This window comes from Macrobrachium rosenbergii, chromosome 19 (genome assembly GCF_040412425.1).
Source record: "Macrobrachium rosenbergii isolate ZJJX-2024 chromosome 19, ASM4041242v1, whole genome shotgun sequence".
Lineage (NCBI taxonomy): Eukaryota > Metazoa > Arthropoda > Malacostraca > Decapoda > Palaemonidae > Macrobrachium > Macrobrachium rosenbergii.
The window spans coordinates 11317188-11335701 of NC_089759.1; the positions used below are offsets into that span (position 1 = coordinate 11317188).

The 18514-nt window shown below is 37.9% G+C and overlaps 1 protein-coding gene across 1 annotated transcript in view; it reads right to left on the bottom strand.

Annotated features, from left to right (window-relative positions):
• The window catches only part of LOC136848627 (carcinine transporter-like), a 55278-nt gene extending 41941 nt beyond the window's left edge, over nt 1–13337 (bottom strand). The window contains exon 1 of the mRNA XM_067121025.1: nt 12868–13337. Within this exon, the coding sequence (XP_066977126.1) occupies nt 12868–12891 (24 nt within the window). The 5' untranslated portion in view covers nt 12892–13337. The remainder of the gene's footprint in view (nt 1–12867) is intronic.
• Nucleotides 13338–18514: the final 5177 nt, after the last annotated feature.

An 18514-nucleotide genomic window follows, 5' to 3' on the forward strand; every position in this document is an offset into this window, starting at 1 on the left:
TTAAAACTATTTCCATGTTCATCTGAACGTGCATTGATTTTTTTTTCCGTTATGAACTTATTGTCCTCTAGAACTAAGCAAGATTTTTGTATTAATGCAGCAACAAAACAATGTCCATGACACACTTATAAGAATTCCAGTCACATCGTGGCTTCTTGTTACGTCATAGAAACCTGTTCCAGGGCTCATACAACCCCAAAAAGGAAGGACAGAGTCCATACTTGTAATGCGCCACCCTACTTAGAGAGAATTTCCGAAATGAAGCCATAATATTCGATCATCAACAAATCATAACTAAAAGAAAGTGTATAGTATGCAAGTAATGTTAATTCTGTGCGGGGGCAGAAAAGGCGACATTCTTGAAGGAAAGACTGGACCTCTTGTTCCTTAGCTTTCACGTAGCTTGGATACACTACCTTTGTTGATGCAGATTGAGCTTACCTTATACCAGGACAGGCTCAATCTCCGGAAGTATGATCAGGTTACCAATATCATTATGCTTCGTCTCATCGAGCTGCTGACGAGGTGCTCCTAGCTACGGCTTCCCAGAATAAATGCGCAAGGTGAACTTCTTGTGAATGCTGCCGCGGACGTTCCGAGAAATCGGAAATCATCGGTCCTACTATTTTTGTCTTTTGTCAGAGTCATTGGCAATACCTTGTTCAGTAAGTTAGTTTTATTAAACTCGTATTTATCCTTACTTCCATTTTTAACCGTTTGCAATGAAAGGTTGGTTAATTGCCGTAATTGTTGTATTTTATTTTGGAAAACTGTAAATTCCGTATTACGACATTTCAAGTGAACTACATATATTTTAGAGGGAACCAGTGCCCCAATTTGTGCTCACTGTGGTGGTCAGCTATCCGTTGAGCACATGCTGGTGCGCTGTCCTAAATTTAATCGCTTTAGGGCAAGACTATTTTAGAAGTTTTAAAGGATGAGGTTGAGGTAGATAACCTTATGGGTTATTTGAAAGAATCTGGTTATTTTAATGAGATATGATCTTGATATATTTAATAAAGATTTTAGTCATATTTATTTTATATACTAAGTATATATCTTGAATATAAAAGTTTAATATATATTTTTTGCTGTTCTATCCAATATTATTCTTCATTTTTTGCGTTCATATTTTAACACTGAATTTTACTAGTATGTCATCATTCACTTATTCATTATCAGTCATACTATTAATTTATATATTTCACCTTCATTACGGCGCTGAATAATCCTGATGGGCTCCGGCGCATGGTCTTCAAAACCTAAATTTCGTAATCAATCAATCAATCAATCACTTCAAAATGTAATGTAATATCCGTTATGAATCAGTTACATAGCTTCTGTTGTAACTGTAATAACACAATTCAGTGAGTTAGGCTAACACATCTTTCTTTAGTTTTAAGTCTTTTAATGAACGGGGTAGCACATAATCAAATAAGTTAGCTCATACGACCCGTCTGGTTCTCCAGGTGTCAAACAGAGCAGATGAGTGAGAACCAGAGAGGTGTTTTTAAAAGAAGCTGTCCCAAATTTCAGGGTATTTAAAAGAAGTCTTTCACTCGTGTTGAGTGTGATGTGGTTTATATTACTGTAAAACACGACGGAAACAGACATGTAAGGTTTTACTACACACTGGAATGAATTTCCAAGAGACAGGAAATTTCGTTCGATCGTGTGGACGTGGCCTTATTCGTTTGCTCTTTAGTTCTTCGCTGGGTGAGCGGGTTCCGTTCTCAGCTACCACTCTGATGGTCGCGAGTTCGAATCTCCGATCGGCCAGTGAAGAACAAGAGAAATTTATTTCTGGTGATAGAAATTCATTTCTCGCTATAATGTGGTTCGGATTCCACAATAAGCTGTAGGTCCCGTTGCTAGGTAACCAATTTGTTCTTAGCCACGTAAAATAAATCAAATCCTTCGGGCCAGCCCTAGGAGAGCTGTTAATCAGCTCAGTGGTCTGGTTAAACTAAGAAATACTTTTTTTTTTTGCTCTTTAGTGACATGGCCCATTGATAGTCAGCAGGCTCGCACCCCGTGAATAAACAGACTGATAATGGAGTGTTCGCGGAATTGGTGATGAGAACAAGATTTTGTTGATCTGATGTTCCTAAAGCATCTCTTGGTAAGAGGAGAGGTGGGCTCTGAAATCAACATACCACTTATTGGATGACTAATAATCATTTTGAAGTACTGACAGTCTTTAAATAAACATAGAATCTCCGTATAGCATTTTATGAGATCAGCATTTCCCTGCACACTACCTTATTCGATAATGTGATGCAGAAAGTCGTAAAAAGCTGAGGAATGTAAAGTTTCAGAAAATGTAGGAAAAAATAGTGAAATTTTCTCTTAGTGTAGTGTGTAATTGAGAGGCTGACTATTATGTGTGAGGAGGCATGCTGATATGAGGGAAAAACTAACGGTTACATAGATGACAGAAAAGGTGATCAATGAACATCTAACAAATATGCTGACCTCATCGAGCATTACAGTTCTTGGTGATTGCACAACGAAAGCCCTCAATAGGACTGAGTGGTTGCTTATGTCCCCCGTTTAAAACTACACAGGCCTTTGGCGCTCACATCTAGGTAAGATCTGTGGAGACAGGTAGTTGCCATAGGCTAATTGATAGCCTATGGAATAACCCACGCTGTATACAGCGTGGGTTATTCCCCCTTCATCAGATTCTCTTTCTTGATCTTGTCAAGCATCACTATATATATATATATATATATATATATATATATATATATATATATATATATATATATATATATATATATATATATGTGTGTGTGTGTGTGTGTGTGTGTGTGTGTGTGTGTGTGTGTGTGTGAAGAATTAAGTCAAGCAGAAGTCTTCAAACTACGACAAAATCGATATTTGTAGGCCACAGAGAAAAAGAAAGGAAAAAGCGGATGTAAGAGTTTTTTTTTTTTTTTTTTTAGCCTTATTCCACCTTTTCGCAGCAAAGTCACCAGAAAAGACTCTTATGTCTGTATGTATAAAGGTCTCCATGCGTTCATTGCTCATGGGCCAGAGAATGAAATGTAATGAAATGTAACCGCTTGCAAATAAGATTACTTTGTGATGCAGTTGCGTCTGGGCCACCCTTGGGGTTGGTGTTCAACCTTTCAGCCCACTTCCTAGGTTGTACCTCGCCTGCCGTGAGGAAGACTACAGTATATCACTTGAAGGTTAGGGGACTTTCTCTCGAGGGAAAAGGTACGGGTAATGAATATACTAGGGGAATAATCCTGATGGGTTCCGGGGCTTGGTCTTCAAGACCTAAATTTCATAATCAATCAATCAATCAACCAGAGATAGCTGTCCTGGTCTGTCTTTGCAGCTAAAAAGAGCAGGATCTATCCTAGATATGCAAGCCAAATGTCCCAAAGTGACTGTCAGTGGTTTGGAAGAGGAACAGAAATAACTCCATTCACATTGAGGGGATTAAGTTACGGGCACACCATGAATACTAAATTTCGTTAGAGCTATTCATTCGTTCATTGCGTTCATTTTACCGGAAGATACAAGGGGGAGAGATAGCAGAGTGTTCTTTAAAAGTTACCGACTATCAGCTTTTTGACTCAGACAGAATTAACGGGTCTGTGGAGAAAGATACAATGTCCAAAGCTGAATTCTTGGCAATTGTAGAACGTTGCTTTCGCTAAGTTTGCTTTATTTAGCTACAATCGGTGACTGTTGAAGTCTTTAGTTTTTACCGTGTAAAGAGAATTGTGTAGCATATGCATAAAGAGTGCACTAGATGTTTGTCTTGTTCTTACGGAATATTTATGGTTTTTAATCACGTGATATCTTGTCTGTTTAGTAAATACAGAGCTAATTACTCTCATAACGTAATTTTTTCGAAATTACTGTCATAGCGGGATCGTATATTATATACCGCGGTAAACGATGTTTTTTTTTTTTTATTTACTTGATCTGGTAAGGTTTTCAAACCATAGAGGTGATGGAGCCACAAGAAGTTTTTAGTACTGGTTTTTCCTTTATCGGAAGCATTGCACATTTTCATTTCCACTAAGTCAAAACACTTATCAGGACTTCTTGGTAGCAGAATGTTATTGTCTCCCGGATTTTGCGTAATTCTTCATCGAAATAATCATGGCAGGCAGTTCGTAATGCCTTAAGTACAGTGAAAAGAAATCTACCTTGTAGACATTCTCTGGTTTTCTGAATATATTTTATCTAAGGCTTGACTCTTCAGCAGTAATTATTTCAGATTAAATTGTACATTCTTGTTTTCTGTTTCTACGTTCAATTTTCAGATGGAATTTCTTTATTAAGCCTAAAGATATCTATATCATATTCTGAAGCCAGAACACACACGCCTAAACCTTTCGCCCACAAGCACATAACTAGTCATGTATGAAGATTTAGGAGCCATGAGAACAAACGCAGATTCATATAACCTCAATTTCGCTGTCATAACGAGGGGTATTGGAGGATGGCATTGGAGAGAGAGAGAGAGAGAGAGAGAGCGCGCATCAATTTTCATAGCCAATTGATGTCACCTATCTCTCCTATCCACTGTGATGTAAGATGATCCCGACACCCCGAGACTCGGCCTTTGGAGCTTCGTTCGGCCACTTTATCTTGTGGTGTCCATTTTGATATACGAGAAAAGGAGACTGTCAACACTTAGGCCAGCGAGGGTGGTATGTGTGTGTGTGTGTGTGTGTGTGTGTGTGTGTGTGTGTGTGTGTGTAGGTAAAGGCGTGGAGGGAAATAGGTCTTGCACAACAAGACTTGGGAACTTGTGAAGAATGCACTTGCTGGATATCTTCTGTGCAAACCCCTATTTATTTATTTATTTATTTATTTATTTTTGTGCTTGTGCAACTCGTAATGATTTGGGGGAAATATTAATGTTCTGTATATAGTCACAGTTACCACTTGTCATTTGGCTCTTTATCTCAACTATTGACCTTCAAGACAATCAAAAACTTGAATAAAGAGGTAAATTAGATTAAGCTGAGTTGACTTAGTCTTATTTTTTCTGCAACTTAAGAAGACTTCTTATTGCCCCGACCCCTTTTCCCCTCGCACTACGAATCAACCGAGATTAGAGCAACGAGCGAACGCTGTTAAATTGACTAGAATGGCTGTTCATCATAACAAGTGTGTCTAAATAGGAAGAAATTACCCAGTTTTGAAGGACGTCGTCACTCCTCGGCGCCAATAGATGCAGAAGGGGAAAGTAACACAGACGTTTTTAAATGATGCAGACAACTTTGTTTCACCGTACGCAGCCTCTTGATTTCGGCAGCGATTAGATGTCATTGTGATTTTGGGTGTTATCACTACTGAACTCGTTTGTGCAATGGATTACAAATTACGTTTCTTTTATATAAGCCCAAGCCCTCTCAAGAAGATTCGAGAGTTGAACTGTCATTATTATTATTATTATTATTATTATTATTATTATTATTATTATTATTATTAGTATTATTATTCAGAGGATGAACGTTATTCATAGGGAACAAGCCCACCAAAGGGGCCAGTGACTTGAAATTCAAGCTTTCAAAGAATATGGTGTTCATTAGGAACTCCGGACGCGATAGGTCTTGGGTCACAAAAGATCCCATCAACAGCAACTCGCTGCTCCCTACCTGTAAGGAAATCTTGCAGCTATCCTAAAACATATCCACCCACTGCAAGATTCTGTAGTTTATAAATAAGTGCCTTGTGATTTACTAAATCGAAAGCAGCACTAAAATCTATTTGAAATATTCTGCACTCAAAACCGTTTTCAAGGTTCTCTTGCAAATGGGATGTCAAGTCTAAAAGAGCATCGCAGGTATCTAAGTGCTTTCTATATGCATATTGACTGTCAGCTAACAATCCTTTAGATTCCACATACTAATATAGTGGCATAAAAATAAGTTTTTTGCAAGAATAGAATAGAAATTGGCATGTGGTTACTGCAGTTTGCAGATATGCCACGCTTTGGAACAGGCACTGTATTACTAAGCTTACGCTCATCCGCAAAGATACTACGTCGACATAAAAATCTATAGAATCTACTGTAGTAATCTCCGGAGACAGCACTAGAAACTTTTTTAAAAACAAAGGGAAGGACCTATCAGGGTCTTCTGTCGATGAAAATGGAGATTGTGTGTGTGTATATGTATATGTATATGTATATATATATATAATCAGAAAGCTACAAACGTCCTTTAATATCCAATTCACTCTACCTCGGAAATAATATATTTTCATATATGTTACCGAAGGGGAATTTTTAGTTGATAATAAGTCCACCGTCCCGTGGGATCGAACCAGCGACGGACGAGGAATCAGGACTACAGTGACGCACTAACGAAATCGGCCACAAGAGAGGTATAAGTGAATAACATCTCCCATCAACTCACCCGTCGAACTCAGATGTTTTGCGTTTGGGAGACGATATCCACCCACCTCTGCCATGTTGACCGTGTAGTGCGTTTGTCGCACGTAGCCATATTATGACTATTTATCACATCACCGTGATTCATATACAATCAGAAAGCTACAAACGTCCTTTAATATCCAATTCACTCTACCTCGGAAATAATATATTTTCATATATGTTACCGAAGGGGAATTTTTAGTTGATAATAAGTCCACCGTCCCGTGGGATCGAACCAGCGACGGACGAGGAATCAGGACTACAGTGACGCACTAACGAAATCGGCCACAAGAGAGGTATAAGTGAATAACATCTCCCATCAACTCACCCGTCGAACTCAGGTGTTTTGCGTTTGGAGACGATATCCACCCACCTCTGCCATGTTGACCGTGTAGTGCGTTTGTGCATGACGTAGCCATATTATGACTATTTATCACATCACCGTGATTCATATACAATCAGAAAGCTACAAACGTCCTTTAATATCAATTCACTCTACCTCGAAATAATATATTTTCATATATGTTACCGAAGGGGGAATTTTAGTTGATAATAAGTCCACCGTCCTGTGGGGATCGAACCAGCGACGGCCGATTTCGTTAGTGCGTCACTGTAGTCCTGATTCCTCGTCCGTCGCTGGTTCGATCCCACGGACGGTGGACTTATTATCAACTAAAAATTCCTTCGGTAACATATATGAAAATATATTATTTCAAAGTAGAGTGAATTGATATTAAAGGACGTTTGTAGCTTTCTGATTGTATATGAATCACGGTGATGTGATAAATAGTCATAATATGGCTACGTGCGACAAACGCACTACACGGTCAACATGGCAGAGGTGGGTGGATATCGTCTCCTCGTCCGTCGCTGGTTCGATCCCACGGGACGGTGGACTTATTATCAACTAAAAATACCAAGCCTTTCACACGTTATGTGAAAGTTATAAGATAAAAAATTTTCATGAGGAGCGAAGGCGCTTAAGAAAATTGTGTAGAAGGCTTAAAAAAATTATGAAAAGAAGAAATTAAAATACATAAGATACCATATAATATCGCTGTCGGAGCCTTCATAAACACAGGATAAGTATATAAATTTTTTTTTTCCTTAAAAATTAAAACTGTAGTAAAGCAAAATCGCTGTAGACTTTATGGTATTCGGAGTACAGACCCTGAGAGTTAGCAGCGAATAAAGATGACAGACATCTGCTATAACGGCTAGATTGGACATCAACACCTTAATTTCTTCGAAATTGTAGGCCGATACATGAATACTAAGTCAGTAAGAACGTTCTGTGTGCAGGCGAATTATGTAGTATGTTCAGTGGCTGTAGGTATTTTGGGTGTGGTCGTGCCTGGTCATGCCATTGTTTAAGATGGCTTCAAATGACAATGTTATTATCTGAATACACCAGGCAGGGACTTTGGAGAGAATTGATGAGGAAGGAAGAATGTTGTCAAGGAAATGGGAAAAGTGAAGTGTCATAGAAAAGAGCAATAGAGACTCGTTTGCCCATTTGTTGCTTTAGGTTTTCATTAATGAAACTGACAATCCCTCCAGAGATGTGTCAGGCATACATTCTGTATCGAGTGCAATGATAAAGAGTCGTTGGGTAGAAAGACTGGACTGAAGATAATCATGCGGGGAAATTATAATTGCCAAGGATAACGACTTGGGAGTAGGAACAGATTTTTCACAGTGGAATTTCTACAGTAGATTTCTCTCTCTCTCTCTCTCTCTCTCTCTCTCTCTCTCTCTCTCTCTCTCTCTCTCTCTCTCTCTCTCTCTAATACATGTCGGATTAGAATACGGGAACAAGAAAGCGGGTATTGCTATTATTTTTAGGGTCGAAGCTCATCTACCATAACAAACCATCCATGTCATTTCATCCTTCACGTCGTATTCTCTCTTGCTTATAACAACAAAACTGCTTTAATACGAGCAACGATCAATTTCCGTCGTTGCTTCCATTAATATTATTAGCCAAGTTGGAAAAGGAGAGCTACAAACTCAAGATAAACCAGCCCAGAAGGGTAAAAGAAATAACGGGATAAAGAATAAACTAGAAAAGAGAAGTAACAACGGAGATAAAAGAAAACTACGAAATTAGACTTATGGAAGCCTGCTTCACAAAAGGCATTTGCAACTAGATTGAACTTCTCAAGTTTCAATAATTGACGATGTGACTAGGAAGATCATATCTAGTACTACGTGTTGGATGGTATTGTCTGGGAAGATGTGAATGCACAGGATGATCAGAACTATGCTTGCTTCCGTAGAGCATACAAAATGAAATGATCGAACGGCGGTGCCAAAGTTTGATGCAAAGATTTGCATTAAGAAATGTAACGGAACTCAAGTTTTACAAACAACTTGAGATGATGGTCAGCTGCGGAAGACCACAATAAAAACTCAAAATCATTTCCACCGGATAGACAGGTCTCGAAAATCTTGAAAGGTTCTCAGACATACCATTTTTTGAGGAGCTAAAAATAGGGGGCGGTTGGTTGGTAGACCGGATGTGCTTCCTATAAGGAAATCTGCAGTCAAGAATGAAAACTTAGAATTTTCAGTGAACTGCAAGTGTTTGAAGAAACGTTGTTAGTGAAAGTATCAGGGTGCAGGTGTGTATGTGTGTGATTAGATGCAGTAATTTTTGCTAAATCTTTATTAATAAAATCAACAACCACAAGTCTACAATCAAAAGTTGGGTTTGATTCAAGTAGAGTAGCGTAATCTGCACAAGCACCCAATTTATTTTCTAGACATATATATATATATATATATATATATATATATATATATATATATATATATATATATATATATATATATATATATATATATATACATATATATATATATATATATATGTATATATATATGAGTATATATATATATATATATATATATATATATATATATATATATATATATATATATATATATATATATTATAAATTTCTGGCTCACATCAGGATCAACCCAGGTCTTTCAAGTCATAAACGAAATTGGAACCTGAGTACAACTGCCCCAGAAATTTATTTCTGTTCCACACGTAATTGTGTGTTGATATTTCTATCATATATATATATATATATATATATATATATATATATATATATATATATATGTGTGTGTGTGTGTGTGTATGCACACGCACACACAGGGTATCACACGAGTTTATGCAAATATTTTGGGAAATGAAGAAAAAGTAATTTTTAGCATAAAATATTCATTAAACATATGCATTTAAGGTTTCGTTTGTCGGTGAGGGGAATTTTAAAATAACCATTATGATAACGCTGCTTTCATACAATCTTCTTTCTCACCGTTATCCCTACGTTAATGGGTCGGTTGCCTGATGCGCCTTCTTCACTGCCTTCTATCAAAGGCATCATTCTCCACCAAACCTCTTCTCTCCATATCCTCCTTCACTTTATCTCGCCATCAAATTCTGTGTCTCCCTCTCGATCTTCTTCCTCTAACAGGTTCTTCTTCCCAATCCCTCTTCACTCCCTCCTCGTCATCCATCCTGAACACATGCCCATACCATCTCAATCGTGACTCTCTTATCACCAGCAGCGATATTCCCATCTCTCTGTTCTCTCAAACTTTACTTCCTGTTTTCTCCTTGATATTGCTTCAGAGGTTTTGTAGTTTGCCCCTAGTAATAATATTGGTAGTAATATCACTGATAGTAAAAAATGGCAATTTTACAAGGATCACCATAATATTTTGGACTGATCTTCGACTGTCCTGCGACCAGCATTCCAAAGATTATGAAAATCAGGCAGTTTTTTTAAACTAAAATCTTTCAAGACACAGACAGAGCAGATCAGCACCAAAATTTACAGGATTTTTTCGCTGCTAATCGTCACACGCACAGACTTGCAAATAGGCATGAAAAAATGAGTTACAGTATTTGCAGATGTAATGCTTCTGGTGATAACAGTAATTCATAACAATATTTTGACAGCTAAAATACTGCTGAAGGAAAATTGCAGTAATTCATGAAATGTAGATAAAATTAATTTTAGAAGTCTCCTCTACGGATTTTTTGAGCTACCGGATTACGTAAGAACCTGAAAAAATTTTTCAACGGACTTCCCTTCAGCTAAACGATATAAGAACCTGAGGTAATAAAAGAAACGAATTGCACAGCTTAGACTGTAACAGAATTATAGGTGTAGGCCCAGCAAAGTGACAATTCCCATATTTGAAAGTTATACCCAATCGCTGTTTTCCGAGAACAAACGTACGCTATGGTCTTCTTGACAGCCTTTTGTCAGTTGGTGCTGGTTATGTGGAAGTATTTGACAGGCGCTGCTTTGGTAACCAGGAGCACAAAAATGATCAGACTAGAATCGTCTATTCTCTGGCGCCTCCTTGTTCAGAAACCTAAGCAAGACATAGGAGAAGCCAGCAGGGGTTCAGTCTTCTCGAATCGAAACCTACTTTCTATTTGTCCTGATTCATTTTAAGCCCTATAGCCTAAGAGTATAACCTAGAAGCTCTCATGTTGTCTAAAATTAAACAGTTTATGACCGAATGACATATTGAGAATTGTTACATACTCACAGTCTAGTCTGTATTCAAAAAGTATATGAACCATAATGTTACAGCAGCCGAGTCTTCCACAGCGCAGCTATGCCGATTCAAATTCGATACGCGTAATTAAGAGGGATGATTGATTTCTGCCAATATCAGAATTGCAATACCTGTGATTATGAAGGATAACAACATTAAAGAACAATGATCCATAATTTCATGAAACTACTATCGACGCAGGTGGCTGACGTGGTTGCATTTAAGTTTTTTAAGGTGTTTCATTAAAAAAAAAAAAAAAAAAAAGTCGTAGCATTGGGCACTGATATTCCGTTGGCTTATAGGTAGTGTGGGCAAAGTCCAGGGCCATGGGTACTGGGTCCCATTCTGTTTCAGGACAAACAAAAGAAGCTGTGATCCGCTTTTAATTTTACTTCCCAAATGAGGCTAGCGATTTCTTCCCTTCCATAAATCCTATGCTTAGGATAGGAAGGTAACAGTTCGAAAGCCTTTACTGCAAGGGGAAAGGTTTAATACATACATACGTACATACATACATACATATATATATATATATATAATATATATATACACACATATACAGTACATACATACATATATATATATGTATATATATATATATATATATATATATATATATATATATATATATATATATATATATATTGTGTGTGTGCAGCGCTCAGCTCCCGTTTGGTAAGTTAGTGGATTACTCCGGGTTTTTTGCTCATTAGTTCACCCAGCTGCAAATCTGTACCAGACCCTGGCGGGGCTATGTAAAATGTCGTGGAGCCAGCAACCTCACCCTTAACAACCAGAGAAACGCTAACTCCTATCGTTGGTAACCCAAGCCCGGATTCCGTTTTAAGGGCGTTCAGGCGTGAATCCGGCGGGCGTAGCCCCGCTCCCTTGGCGTCTTCGCCAGGAGCGACACCAGGGGCCCGGTCTTGTGGTTCCTCTCGTACTGATCAAGACTGCTGTCGTAGCGACGCTTGCAACAACAAGGTAAAACCACTACGTAGAAAATCTAGACCGTTGGTAAAGCTAACCAGTTTAGCGATTGTATAATCTCTGCTCACTTTCCCTGCGAACAATATGTAGAAGAGTCTGCTTGGATCAAGAAAAATGGTGTAATAGACTTTCTGATAAACAGGTAGTCTTCGCCCTTACCGCCATGCTCAGCCTTTAACTGTATGATCAGTGAAGAACCCCTACGCAAGCAACTGCTTTCTTACTCTGCGGAAGCTGTTTTATGTATGCATGTGTGAATTCACTTTAAGTCGTAATTTATTCCCAGCATAAATTGAAATCGGTGTTAATTGGCATCTGTGGCCTAATTATTTGAGAATTTATACACTTGTTTGACCTCCTAGGTGTTTGCTTGGCCAGCCTTAATTTAGCGGGTTTCACTACTGATATCTCTCTCTCTCTCTCTCTCTCTCTCTCTCTCTCTCTCTCTCTCTCTCTCTCTCTGTAAGTTGAACCAAAGCAGGTCGGTGCAGTAACAAAATTGTATGGTCCTTTCAAGTTGACTGTGTTTATTAAACTTTTGAATTGCAGAAGCAAAGATTATGTTTTGATAACCATTAGTGAAACAGATGCAATTCCTTTATCACTAAGCTTCGCGTGTGTACAAGAAAAATGGTACCATGACTTGTATTTTTTGCACGACTTGCTGATCTTATCACCTATTTTTTAGCAACTTTTTTTGTCGGTTTTATTGTTGCTGTAATTATTACTCCACTATTGTTTTTTGCCATTGTAGTACATAAAAATGACTGATAAATATGTATAAAAACAACTCCAAGTTAACTATCTTCATTTTTCGTCCACAGTAAAAAAAAATCTTGCAATTCTTTACCTTAGAGACAACATAGACATTTTACCTTTTCAAAGACGGGTGTACTCATCTTGGCTGTAGCTCTTCCTGCGATGAAATAATAGAAAGTAGGCTTGACAAGGCAGTGCCCTTTGGAAGGTATGGGCTTGACAACTCGGTCGATGACGTTCCCCTGGTGCTGTACTGAAGTTAACCTTAACAGACGTGCTGGACGGATTTGTTTCGATGATGCTTTTAGTGTTTCCTAACCAATCCTTTTATTTTCTGGTATCATTATTTCACGATGCTGTACGATAACGAATCGGATTGTATCTTCTGGGACATAAACGCAATGTCGTTGCCTAATAATCTCACATTACTTTTCTAACCCCGGCATGTAAAATACCATTCTGCTCCGTCGCGGTAATGTGTGTCTTTGTCGAAGTAAAATGTGTGCTGTTGAATTCCAGACTAGAATGCACAGGCCAGGAGACTTGTGGAACACGCACACGAGAGCTCGGACACCAGGCTACTGGTAACCAGTATGAAACTTGCCTGAATTTAAGGCCTTGAGGGTCCCGGTGTCCCACAGGGCTGCCAGCTAACGCAATCGAAGTTTTCATTCCGTAGCAAATGACTTCCCGGGAGGACTGCTGTAACAGAATTGCTAGTTCCTTTACATTACGACAGGAAATAACTCGAAAACTTCAGTCAACAGTATATGAAACTGTTATACTCGTGGAATATTAGTAATGTATTGTACTTGAATAAGAGAATACTAGTGCATTGCAATAACCAGCTACTGATGGAAAGTAAAATGAAAACACCTGGCGTTCCCACAAAGGAGAATTTCCGTGTAGCGCAGCAGCGAGAACAATAAATTCCTTGTTTCTATTTCACGACTTATATCTTAACTGCATCTGAAGCTCTTCGCGTTTTTTTATATAAAATATTTATGATCAGGGAACAAAAAAATAAAGATTCAAGGTTATTTTGAAATGTTGTGTTTGTCTTGATATATATGATATACAGTATATATGTATATGTATATATATATATATATATATATATATATATATATATATATATATATATATATATATATATATATATATATATATATACATATACAGTATATATATATATATATATATATATATATATATATATATATATATATATATATTTTTCATATATAGAAAGAGAGAGAAAAATTTATATATGTATACATGTACACTTATGTGATGCAAGCACTAGTACATTCCTTTACGATAAGTCCTCTTATTGTGCGCACTTCTGCAATGTGCCATGAATACGCAATGTACACTTCGCTAAAAAAAATTTTGTAGATTTATTCCGGCCCCATCTACCAGGCGGTCTGCCATTCTTTTAATTTTTTCCCCTTCGCCTTATTGATGTCTAGTTATTTCGCTTCAATTCAGGTCCCTCACTTACGGACAAGTCTATCTGGCTACCTGTCCTTAGGGGAGTAGTGCCGTCGGTGTACCCCGCATGGTGTACTGTAGGCATTACTAAAGGTTGTTATCAGCGTCGCTTCGGCCCTTAGCTGCACCCCATATGTAGCCTTTTACTTTACCCCCATTCCCGCTTTATTTCTTCAGTCTTGGTGTCCAACCTCTCTATTACTTCTCAGTGCAACTTTGAGGTTTTTACCATTGTTCCACATGTTGATCCTTATACTTCATCTCCTTTATTTCGTAGAGTTCTTTATCTTGCTGTCTAACCATTCCAACTCCCTCTATTCAGTCTTAGGCGCTAAATGGCCGACAGTGCTCCAGTGCTTGGCATGACAGCTTAAATTTCATAGAATCATATCAAACGTCTGGTCCCCTGCAGATTATATTATGATGATATTATTATTCATTCCTCTTGCAAAGTTCGCCTTGAAGTACACTTCTAATTTATGCCACGGGAATAATAAGGTTACTGAGAAGATTACTGAGAAGACTGGTACTTCTAAGCTTTTTATATTTCCCCCGCTTGATTCTGCGTTCATCACTAATTGGCTAAAGGGCAACAAATAAGAATTTGTTAGCTGGTTGAGAAAGAGCCCTCAGCAGTTGTTTAGAAAGGAATATAAAATTTAAGTGAGAATGGTATGGCTGGTCCATTTACCCTCAAAAAGATGTTTGGTATAAATACCACACATCTCTCTGTACAGAATTGGCATTTGCTGATGTTTGGAGCAACGCAGTCTATCAGATTCATTCAGTTGGCATTTAATTCATAACATGGCCAGTTCTACACAACTTTTTCCTTCTTTATTTCGTTCATTGTTGAGTATATTTGTCAAGAAAGGTACTGGAATGCGCCATTACTTTCTTAAACATCGCTCAACAGGTTTCACTCTCATAGACAATAGCTAGAAATTGTGAGTGTCATAAGTAACTTTCAGACATTCTTAGAGTTCACCTTAAAACTCAGGACCATTTGTTTTTCTGTAATATGATAGAAACTGATAAGATTCACTGCTAAAGAAGACAGTTTGTGCTGCCATAAAGTACATTTATTAACTGATGTTAGGCTGAACTAGTGTCTAGCCTCCAGTAAAGCATAAACACATATTGCAGCAAGTAAATGGTTCTTTATAAAGTAGAGGTCACGGAATCGTTACTAGCTTCAAAATCTTGCATCTTAGCAAGAAAAATCTTAGTATAGGTTTTCAAAATGTTTAGAAATTTAAAAAATGTTTAGAAATGTTAGAAACTGACATACTCTACCATCAGAGCTTCAAATATAAACACTGGTACACATAATCCAGACCAAACTGAAGCCACTTTGAAGGATGGGTGTGATGTCATTTACCCTGTGTGGCCCACACTTCACTGCTACACCAGTTTTAGCTGATAAGATTGACAGGTAATCACAGAGCACCTTCTCAACCACGTGCTTGTGCATCAGTAGCATCGCCTGAAGCACGTGGTATGATTACCACACTTGCACCATAAATCGCTGTACTCTGGTCATCCAGTGTATGGCTTAACTTTACGTTGGTGACCCTTGGAACAACCTGGTAGGCAACATGGTTGCCAGAAATGCCCTACCTAGCAACAACCAGCTGCTAATGGACTGAGTACAGCACTTAGCTCTTACTTAGTTTTCCCTGAAAGCTCTTGGTTGTCCTCCAAATCAGTAGATTATTATTATTATTATTATTATTATTATTATTATTATTATTATTATTCAGAAGATGTACCCTATTCCTATGGAAAAAGCCTACAGGGGCCAAAGAATATGGTGTTCATTTGAAAGAAGTAACAGGAGGTAATAGGAAATACAGAAAGAAGAGACCAGTTATTAGACAAGAATAATAAATTAACAGATTAATAAATAAATATATAAAAATTTAAGCAAATGAATAAAATACAAGGAGAATTGTTTTAGGGTAGTAATGCATTGCATCTTTGCTTAACTTTTGAGTTCCAATTGCACACCATCCTCAGGAAAAATGTTCCACAATCCAACAGTGTAAGGAATAAAGGACCTCTGGAACTGAGAAGTTCGACAGCGAGGTCAATTTACTGCATATTGGAACTGCTCTTCAGCAAATCTAGTTGCTCTCGGCAGGAATGTGAAAGATCTCTGTTAAAGTACAACTTATGAAAAATTGACAAATACCAGACCAGTCGTCGGTGGTTCAAGTCATAACTGCTAATATTAGGAAACAGAAATCTACCACCACAAACCACTGCCTAAAACAGGTGAATCTCTGGCAGAAGAAGACATCCACACCTGAGAATAGTATACTAGTAAAGGAAAGACAAATGACCTAAATAGGTTGCGTTGATTTTATCACATAAATATGTGAGGCCCTACGTATAATGCCTAACTTCTGTGCTGTATTTTTTGACACTTTCATTAGATGTTTCTCAAAAGTAAGATGAGTCAAAAGTGACACCATGTATAGTTACAGCTTCAGACTCATTCAGCAGAGTCCCAGCCACCTGAAGGGGAGGATTTGATGGAAAATCTGTACGAGGTCTACAAATCAATAGGGTTTTCGTTTTACTGGATTTCAGCCTCATACCCAACAGACTACACCACTCACTAATCCGTTCCATGTCACGACTAAGACTAAGGGCAGCTTTATTTCGTAAATTGAGATTTTACTACACCCACAAGTGTTGCATCATCGGCATACAGAACAATTTTGTTTTCCAAGACAAGAATCATATCATTTGTATACACTAAAAATAACAGTGTACCAAGAACACTATCCTGTGGAACTCCAGACGCAGTAGGTCTTGGTTCGCTAAATATCCCACCAGCAGCAACTTGCTGCTGCCCACCTTAAAGGAAATTTTGAAGTAAACTTGTGATTTTCTAAATTGAAAGCAGCGCTAAAATCTGTTTGAATTACTCTACATTTAAAACCCTTTTCAAGGTTCTCTTGCAAATGGCATGTCAAATATAAAAGAGCATCACAGGTACCTAACTACTTCCTATATATATATTGACTATCAGCTAACAGTACTTTAGATTTCACATCCTTATACTGTAAAGTGGCTTAAAAATAAGATTTTCTGCAACTTTAGAGAGCACAAGGAGAACAGAAATTGGCCTGTAGTTACTGAAGTGTGTGGGTATACCATTCTTTGGAACAGACACTGTATTACTAAGATGCTGGATCAACATAAAAATCTATAGAATCTACTATTCTTGGAAGACAACACACTAGAAACCTTTTTAAAAAACAAAAGGGAAGAAACTGTCAGGATCTCCACCTCAGCTATCAATAATATAAAGAATTTTGTAAGAATAGGTTCGGTATGACAAGCATCAGGGAGAGGGACATCCTCGGCTGATGTCTTAGTTTCAAAAGCTCGATGAAGCAGTCCAGCTGTTTTTCTTAGGGCCAGTAATCAATCTGCCATCATCTGTTAGTAGTGGTGGAATGGAAGACAAGCTTGACTCAAAGGTAGATGATGCCAATTTGGTCCACAACAGATGAGGCTGAGTAATTCTTTCAAGTTTCTTCTTTATTGTGGTTTCTCTCAGCTGTATGGTAAATTCTGTTTTCAGTACAGTGAGACTAAACAAAAGTGGCGTAGTTTTCATGTGAACCATTTTGCCACAATGTGTTGAGTTTGGTTTGTTTGTCATGGTAAGCTCATCTACATGCATCACCAAACCATGGCTGGCCATCTGCCCTGAATTTGATGACCTTTATAAGGACATACTGAAATAACTATCAACATTTTCATTGAACTAATTGGGATCTGGATCTGATATAGCATCTGATATATTAAGTGCCTGGCAGGCTTCAGTAATGTGATCCTAATTGGCTCTAGATTTCAGCCAGACCGTTTTTCAAATAGTGGCATGAGGAATATACTGATTGACAGATGTTTCCATCTTAATGGCATAGTGACTGAAAGTGCCTATATACTTGCAGACATTGGAGTTGACAATAGCTGGAACATCTGTTAATATGAGGTCTGATCTATTACCAGAAATATGTGTGGGTTCCTCAATTAGCAGGATAAAATCGGAGGATAGACGGAACTCAAGAGCAGACTGGCCATGCTGATCTGTGGAATTTGAATTAAGCCTCTTGCTGAGCTTTGCATTGCAGTCTCCACAAATAACAAATGAAGCTTTTGAGTCCTGTGACTGAGCCATACTAATCCTCTCCAAGAGTCTGTCATACATAGAATCGTCGACATTTGGATTGCGGTAAACAGCAAGTACAC